General features: G+C 39.1%; 1 protein-coding gene across 1 annotated transcript; it reads left to right on the forward strand.

The window, feature by feature from the left end:
- Nucleotides 1–424: 424 nt before the first annotated feature.
- On the forward strand, nt 425–4764 carry LOC143864292 (Pollen Ole e 1 allergen and extensin family protein). Its single transcript, XM_077375206.1, has 3 exons — nt 425–847; nt 1120–1528; nt 4237–4764. Exons 1-3 carry the CDS (start codon nt 697–699, stop codon nt 4586–4588), a joined length of 912 nt encoding a protein of 303 aa, XP_077231321.1. The 5' UTR covers nt 425–696; the 3' UTR covers nt 4589–4764.
- Nucleotides 4765–9260: the final 4496 nt, after the last annotated feature.

A 9260-nucleotide genomic window follows, 5' to 3' on the forward strand; every position in this document is an offset into this window, starting at 1 on the left:
TAGGGGATAAAATAATACGTTGTTTGATTTCGAGAGGTTTCGTCCGAAATTTCAAAATTTCGGTTTCGGCTTTCGGTGAGGTCAAAACGCATACCGAAACCGAAATTTAAAACGTTGGTTGGAAGTTACCCAAGGCAGCAAAGATCCCACATCGGGAAAGTGAGACTGTGAGACTGATGTTGAAGTCCTTAAAAAGGACTTGGGCACCCCCTAGATTTTAAGTTGAGGGTCGAAGTTTAAATCATTAAATAATACCACAACTGTAATAGTTTAAGCTTTTGTACTGTTTGGTTGTCTCACTGATGAGAGAAAGATGGGGAAGGGTATTTTTGAGTGGATTTCACATCCTTCCCGACACGCAGCCACGTGTAGGGTGAAGATTATCGTGGGCCATAGTAACATATAATGCTCTGTACATAAATTTCATCTTCATCATCCTCTAATAAATGAAAAAACCAGCACAGTTCAGCTGAGCTTTTGGAAGACCCTCTCTCCTTTTTTTAATTCAAAAATTCCCTTTCTATTCCCTTTTCCCATCTTATTAAATGGTGACAGTTGAGAGTTAGAAACACCCTCTCAAATCCTCTCATATTTATTCCTCACTCTCCTCCATTTTATATTCACACACACCCTCTCTCTCTCTCTCTCTCTCTCTCTCTCTCATTCTCTCTGTGTGTAATAATACCCACATTTTTCATGGAGTTTCTCCACAAGCTTCTCTTCTTGGTGATTCTTCTTCTTTCTTCAAGCGTGAAGAGAACACGGGCAGATGCAATGATGACGGGCAGTGTCTTTTGCGACCAGTGCAAAGACGGGCAGAGGAGTCTCTTCGATTACCCTCTCTACGGTCAGCAAAAAGAATCCCCCCAAAAAAAAACGAAAGAGAAGATGCTACTGATATTTGCACTACGTGTGTTGATAATTGCACTAACTCATCTTGTCTTTTTATCATGGCACATGTTGATACAGTTTCCAAAAAGCTATCAAAAAACCAATTAAAGAAGAAAAGACAAGCTGAGTTTGTGCCATTATAAAAACATTGTAGTGCCAATATAAGAGAGAGAGAACATTTTGCGTTTTCGCATCCTGAAATGATATTCCCACTCCTTTTCTTTGTAGGTGCTAAGGTTGAGATGGCGTGTACGGGCAGCGACGGGCAGGTGAGCGTGTGGACGGAGCAGACCACGAACTGGTTCGGGAACTATGCGGTCAGGTTTTCGGGCAGCCCGGATTTGACCCGTTGTTCTGTTCAAGTGATGGGGAGTGGGTCGGGCTGTGGGGCAGTTCCCGGACCTGCCCGTGGTATAAGACACCTTTTTAGTATGTTTAATATGGATCTTTACTCTGCCGATTTGTTGATCTCTCAACCTTTAGAGGCCATGTCCTTCTGCCCGAGATGGGGCCCGGGTCCGGGCAGAAACCCGACACCGGCTACTCCGGTCACCCCTCCGGTCACCAACCCTCCTAAAGTGCCTTCTCCGGTAACCCCGCCCACTCATTTTTGGGGAGCTTCCGGTTGCCCGTACGGGTAAGGTCTCTCTGTCTTGTTGATTGACTGATTTATCATTTGGTTTTCTTGAAGGGTGATGATAAATTCGCACGCACTGTAGGATAATTCGCACCACTTATATCATTTGGTTTTCTTGAAAATTACGCATGGGTCAGGGAAAATGTGGGACCAGATTGTAATAAAATGTGTGCACCTAGGTCCCACATTTGATTGATCTGAACCGTTCACTAGATAGGCCTATGTCGACAGTCAGATCAATAATAATGGGACTGATATCTGCCCTACGGTATTTTGATAATGGACACCACTCACTTTTTTTACACTTTTCTGATTGAAATTAGATTCTTGATATCATCTTGCGTATAAGCCTAAGGTAGGCCCTACTATCTAATGTTAGCACCCCTTTGTTTTGATTACATTCCGGCTCTGTTACGTGAAATAATCACATTTTTTTGGGGAAATGATATCAGCAAAACTATGTTTTGATATTTTCACTGACCCATCTTGTCTTTTAGTATTTAAAGAGCTGTCAAAGGTTATTACAGTTCCCAAAAAATCCCTCCAAAACCAATTAAAAGATAAAAGAAGCCACGTTTGTGTAATTATTAAAACATGGCTGTGCTGATATCATTCCCCTTTTTTTTTTTGGGAAATGTTATCAGCACCACTGTATTTCGATGAGGGCACAGCCTAAATAGGATGTGCCCCAAAATTTATTTCCATAGGTTGATCCTAACCCTCCGATCTATAGAGGTTTAGGATCAACCCTCTAACATTCAGATCGGAGGGTTAAGATCAGCCTATGGAAATGATTTTTGGGGCATAACCTAATTAGGCTGTGGCCCATCTAATGGACGGTTTGGATCATCCTATGGTGAGAGCCATACCGTACTTTTAATAAAGTGAGGAGTGCCCTCATCAAAATACAGGAGTGTTGATGATATTTCCCTTTCTTTTCTTCCTATTTTGAACTTTCTATCGCTGTCCGACTGCGACTGCCGACTGTCTAACGGCACATTTTGCAATAAAGAGATGGTGTATTTACGAAAAAGAGGGAGTGTGAACAGATGAAACCTTATACTCCGGCCTGCAACCCTGCCTTTTTGGTATCTGACAAGCCCTTTTTCTCGTCTTTGACTGTAGAATTTACGCCTATTGGAAGGCAAGAAAAAGTAAGGCCGTGTGTTTGATTGTTCCCATCACTTGATGGGCCCCACTATGAATGGGTCATTACTCAAAAGTCATCCCATTGGGCCATTGTCGTTTATTGTTGTAACGGACATGTCCCCTTTTCTTCCCTATGTATGGGTGTAAACGAGCCGAGCCGAGGCAAGCTTGGCCAGGCTCGGCTCGGCTCGTTAAGCTCACAAGTGAGGCTCGGCTCGGTCAGGCTCGCGAGCCTTACCGAGCTCTGATTATATTATGTTCACATCCCTCATCTTCCCTGGACAGCCCTACTAGTGTAATTTGACTACTTTTTTTACACTATGGGGGTGGTCCTAGTAACAAATGGGGTTCCAAAAATGAAGTCACATATTTTGCCCCCCACCTTTCACTCCAAGGACAACCCTTTTAATTTATATATTAATATATAATATATATATTTAAATATATTAAATTCTTAACGAGCCTTAACAGCCTTAATGAGCCGAGCCGAGCCTGGCCTAACTCGGGCTCGGCTCGTTAAGGATTCGAGACGAGCTTTTTTCGAGCCGAGCTCGAGCGAGCTTCCGAGCCCAAGCCAAAATTGACACCCTTATCCCCAGGCCACCCCCTCCAGTGTAATTATGTCATTATGAGTATGTATGACCATGGTTTAAAATTTCGACCGAAATCCGAAATTTCAGTTTTTCGTGGGGACCGAATCCGGTATTTGACGAAATTAGAAATTTCGCCATCAGAAATTTCGAGAAAATGACTTTTTTATTTTAAAAAAAACATTTCAAAATTTTGGCCAAAATTTAGGAATTTCGGTCCGAAATTTGTCTCCGGAATTTCAAACGAGTACCAAATTTTGACCGAAATTTCGGTTTTAGGGAAGACCGAAACCGGTACCTAAATCCAAATTTTAAACCTTGTGTATGACTACTCTTTCTACACTATAAGGGGGTTTGCCCGGGAAGAAAAGGTGGCGAGTTATCCCATGAATTGGAGGGCTAGGATTACCATATCAAGGTGTTTGTTTGTCAAATCAATGGACCCAGTAGCGCCTTTCGGCTCAAAAAAGACTTTCTTCTGAGAACAAGCTAAAACTGAGGCCTGGTTCCTTTTTATTTTTATTTTTTATTTTTATAATTTTGAGAATTGATTTTGACTCCAAAACTGATTAGTAGACTCAAAACTGCCTTTACTTTTGAGTCCACTAATCAGTTTTGAACTGAAAATCAATTATCAAAATACAAAATGAACAGGTCTAAAGGGTGCCATGTTTTAGGAGCCCAAGTTATGTGATTGAATAAATCATCCTCTATATGTTGCGGGTCGAGGGCTCCTTCTCCGACACAACTCTGCCAAGCTTAGGAAAGAAATAGGTTAAAATCTGATTCTATTTTGAGGGGATTTGGAGAATTAGGCTTTGTGGGTTGTGTTTGCAGAATATGATTCTTTCATTTTACCCATTCTTCGCACAGGAAAAAAAAAAAAACGAAAGAATTATGGGGGGAGAATGGTCACTAAACATAACAAGTCTTTTATAATTTATACTTTTCTATATTCTGCTCTTGTAGGTATTGGACTATGCCTGAGTACAAGTGTTACTGGAAGGTGGTGGGCCCGGACATGAAGGTGGCCGTGGCGTTTGGACTTCCTGCGGCTAGGAAATATGGGACAGACATGACCCTATGGGAGGGGCTTACAGGGAGAGGAGAGTTGTACAGAACCCTCCTTAGGGAAGGGACAACTGCCCTTCTCAATTCATACAACAACATCCAATTTATGTACCCCACGCCCGCTGTGGTTTACCATATGAACTTGGCACTGTTGGGGTCCCGTCAACAAGCCCTCCAAACCGCGTTTAGGTTTAAGATGGCCAACTCTGGGGGCAGCAATGCCCATTGCAATTTCACTCCGTGCAAGTGATTCTTACTTTTGTGCCTACTCCTAGCTTTGTTATTTACATATATGTATGTTCTCTAATTTGGCACGCTCTCAGTCTATCTTAGATAAAAATAGTTGAATTTATGTTCTATATGTAAGACATATAAGAAGGCATTCTTCACATTTAGCTGATGTGTATTTTATATTTGTTGGTGATAGACAGTGTATGAGTAGATGTCAACTTGGATAATAATGAACTTTTATGAGGATTATGTCAAGTATAAATTTCTACATTTATACATGATTCAGACATGTTAAAAAAAATTTATTGGGAAATATTTTTCCATGAAACTGAATTTTGCAATCCATTTTTAGGTAAAAGTTTTTTCAAGCAAAAAAATTTCTATCATAATATTTCGTGTTTTTCTTTGTTGGGGAATTTTTTTTGAAAGTAGCCAAACATGCTTCTCACTTAATTTTCTTTGATTTCATGTTCAATGTATGTTTACTCATGCAGTATGATTCAACAAGTAAGAATCAAGGACAACCCTACCATATTTTGAATTTTAGAAAGCTTTGGCAGAAAGCCAACTAGGTGCCTTGATGTCCCAACATAAGGTTGCCTAACTATTAGATTCTGACACGCCTCGCAATAGATGATAGCAAGTCATCCCTCTTGTATTGGATGATGAAGGGCTGGTGTTTCTTGGGCCAAAGGAGGGGCGGATGGGTTTTACGTGAAAAAGAGGCTATGATGAAAGGTCTTTGGGTTTGGGTGACAAAAACAGGGATAGAGTGTAGGTGTCTCGGCTAACTAATATAGGATGTAGGGGCAGTTAGGACATTGAAATATGGGCTGTTGGAAGGGCTAGTTTTAATGGGTGTTAAGGAAGGTTGCAAGCAGTTTGGGAGGGAAGCGGATTAGCAGACTTTAAGGGGCTGCTTCTTGATTATAGAGGAGGGTACGTGCGGATGAAGTAGGAAAAGCTACTTCGATGGTGGTTTGCCGTTGGAAACCAAACAAGCAATAAGAGATGGGGAAGAAGAAAGAGAACCACAAAAATCTTCTGTGTTTTCTTCTTGTTCCAAGGTTGAAGATGACGATAGAAAAGGAATAAATTCCTAAAACAAAACACTCAACTTTTTATTCAAACAAAATCAGCCTCTTTCGTTTACAATTGATAGTCTATTTATAGACTTCAGTGGACTTTTCCAACATGAACACAATCTCCTACTTCTACTAAATTTAGGAAACAAGATAAAGAGAACTCCTAAAATATCAAAACCCAATATTTATCAAATCCAAACTACCCTAAAAGCTATCAAACTCCTAAATAATCTCTACTTTCTCCTACACTTTAGCTAACTTTGGACGACTCACGTTAACATTCAAATTCGTCCGCTAATTTCTAATAAAAATAAATTCTAATAAAAGAATTTCTAACCAACTAAAACTCTTAATTCCACGGATCGATCAACGTGAACCGTTGATCTCAACGATCTGATAATGAACCTGCATCACTATGCCATCAAATGATAACCATTTATTAGAGATTATTCTCCCCTGTTAATGATAACCAATTAATAGGCAGTGGGGATATTTCATTTTCCAAGTATATATTTTCTTTCATTGCATGTAGCTCATTAGCATCTCGGCTTGTCTAATTTCCGATTAATGGAAGATAAGGCATGTCCGACATGGCAAAAAATGATTAGTTCTCTCTCCTTAATGTGTTCTTTTGATGTACGACAATGTTTATGTTATCTTTAGATTTTTCTTTTTCTCTATTAGTGTTATTGTATTTATCTATTTAGTTAGTTTTTATCTCTATTATTAGTTAGTTTGAGATACAGTTGGGTTAGGGATAGAATTTATCCATAAAGATAGAGTTTATCTTAGTTTGAGTTGGAAAGTCTATGAATGTAGATGTACGGTGCATGTAAAAGGAGATCTTTTAATGGAATAAACTCATTTCAGTTTTCTCTTCCTTTTGGATTCAAGAGCTTTTATTAAAGAAGACGGTGTTCTTCTTCTACAGGATTGAACACGGTGCTCTTGGCCAAAGAAAACAATTTTCTTCTTTGAGAATCTTCAATCCATGGAGTCTTACCATTGGAACCCTTTAAGGAGAAGTAGAAGGTACACATTAGATTTATTTATTATAGCTAGTCACAATGTTGTAGTTTAGGCCTGCCCTGCTCGTTTAAGATTAAGATTTGAGTCCAATACTTGGTTTGGACTCACAATCAGTGGTGATAATCTTAAACATTCCTTAAGGAAAATTTCATATTTTAAAAGTATTTAAGGCTTGAGATCATGCATACAAATAGGGACTGATCTTCAATCAGGTATAATTGGTGCTTAACACCTTTTTAATTCCCTAACCCAAAAATGAACCTGTCGGGAACACATGCCTGGTTCTTTATAAGTGAGTCCTAGACCCTATTAATCCCAGGCGTTAACTCTATTCAAACTGGATCGTCTCGGTTTAAGGTTTGATTCCTAATTTTTTTTACTACAATACCTTCATATTCTTGTCGAGTTTATAAGTCACCCTGATCCATCAGGCTATGTTCTTTGGTTATGGAATTAGAAGGGCTCAAGTACCATACCTAATGAAATTAACCTATTACTCCTAGTTTATCTATTGTTGTGAGGTGGTCTTGTACGTAAGTCTTGTCTTGTGCCCTCAGCAATCCATTATCTGCACGCATTCAAAGGACGAAATGAAAATGATAGACAATGTCAACTTAGTGATTAATATTATCTCTTTGAAGGATGATAAACATATGGTCTACGTGATGGACCAATTCTATCAAAGAACAAGATTAATAAGCCTTCGAACACTCATTATCTGCACTCATTCAAAGCGAAGTTTGACATTCTAGGCAGTGAAATGTGATGACCCCACTCAATGGACGGTTTAGATCCATCTAGGTCTTATATGTACGGTGAGATAAGCTGGTCTGGTAGTTGAATTTTGTGCCCTTACCAATCCTTTAACCTGCACTCATTCAGAGAACCAAATTGATAGACCATATCAAATTGTGCCCATTTTGTTTTGGATTTTGATAATGGATTGTGAGTCCCATAACTGATTATGGGACTCACAATCGGTTCTCAAAATCTAAAACAAACGCAGCCTCAAAGGATAAAATGGTTTACTAAATGGACCAATTCTATCACTATCAAAGCACAAATTGATAAGCCTCAATGCAATATTCATTATCTTCATCCCTTCAAAGCGAAGTTTGTCACGTTTTTACGAAGCAAAATGTGATTCGGCAAAAAAGAAAAAGGGACAGGAAAAAATTCGAGTTTAATACGTTATTGATTAAAAAAGGGAAATGTTATCAGCACTACAGTATTTTGATGAGGACACTCCTCACTCTATTAGAAGTACGTATGGCCCACACCATAGGATGATCCAAACTGTCCACTAGACAGGCCACATCCTTAAAAATCATTTCCATAGGTTGATCCTAACCCTCCGATCTGAATGTTAGAGTGTTGATCCTAACCCTCTATAGATCAGAGGGTTAGGATCAACCTATGGAAATACTTTTTGGAGCACAACCTATTTAGGCTGTGGCCCATCTAATGGACAGTCTGGATCATCTATTGGTGCGGGCCATATAGTACTTTCAATAAAGTGAGAGTGACCTCATCAAAATACAGTAGTGCTGATAACATTCCTCTTAAAAAAAACGTAGTAAAATAATATAAGACAAAAAATACATTTGAAATTTTGTCATTTACAAAATGTAGCAGGGTAAAGTTGGAAAGTTGGCCAAAAAAAATGCGTGTTAAATATTTTCATCGGAAAATAAAGACAGTGGTTTGTCAAAGTTTTAAACTGAGTATTAAAGACAAGGCGGCGAGAAAACGTGTTTTTTGTTTCCTTAAAAACAAAAAAAAGCGGTTTTAAATTTGCGTTTTGCTGACTATGGTCTCGCTTAATAAAGAACCGAGTGTGATGATGACCCAACTCAATGGACGGTTCATATCCATGTAGATCATAAATGTACGGTGGGATTAGAGGTCTTTATCTCTACATGTGGCCATTTCTGACCGTACATCTCAACTTCTATTCTCATGTGAAAGCTTTGAAAAGTAAGGAGATGCTTTGATCTTTCGGACGAATAAAAAACTGCCACGTGGATACTTCCCCGCCCTTTCAGGCCATTTTATCTTCTTTCTCGCCGAAGACTTGGTTTCGATCTTGCTTTTAAACTGAAAGTATTTTCGAGGTCTGACCTTTGCATAAGAAGCCATATGAAATGTTTGGCATTTTCAAAATGACCATCGTATCCCCACCTTATTTTGTTGACTTGGAAAGTATGAGATTTTTATACACAGCCTACGCGTGAAGTCGAATATTTTTCAAAAAGTATGGTGGGGCCCACTTCATTACGATGATCTAAACCATTCATTTGTCAGGCCACAATAGTAAATAAAAAGTATGGTGGGCCCACTTCATTAGGATGATCTAAACCATTCATTTGTCAGACCACAATAGTAAATAAAAAGTATGGTGGGGCCCACTTCATTATGATGATCTAAACCATTCATTTGTCGGGCCACAATAGTAAATAGGATGTACCCCGTAAATTATCTCTATAGGATGATCGTAAATTCGCAACCCTTCAATCTGTAGAGGGACCGCACATGATGGAAACCTCTATAGATCAGAGGGTTAGGATCAACCTATGT

The sequence above is a fragment of the Tasmannia lanceolata genome, unplaced genomic scaffold (genome assembly GCF_043159265.1).
Source record: "Tasmannia lanceolata isolate RefF3 unplaced genomic scaffold, GAP_Taslan_0.1 ptg000048l, whole genome shotgun sequence".
Lineage (NCBI taxonomy): Eukaryota > Viridiplantae > Streptophyta > Magnoliopsida > Canellales > Winteraceae > Tasmannia > Tasmannia lanceolata.

Coding starts and splice junctions, on each gene's coding strand:
- LOC143864292 (XM_077375206.1), top strand. CDS start 697: ATGGAGTTTCTCCACAAGCTTCTCTTCTTGGTGATTCTTCTTCTTTCT. Junction 848..1,119: donor CTTCGATTACCCTCTCTACG/GTCAGCAAAAAG, acceptor TTTTCTTTGTAG/GTGCTAAGGTTGAGATGGCG. Junction 1,529..4,236: donor GCTTCCGGTTGCCCGTACGG/GTAAGGTCTCTC, acceptor CTGCTCTTGTAG/GTATTGGACTATGCCTGAGT.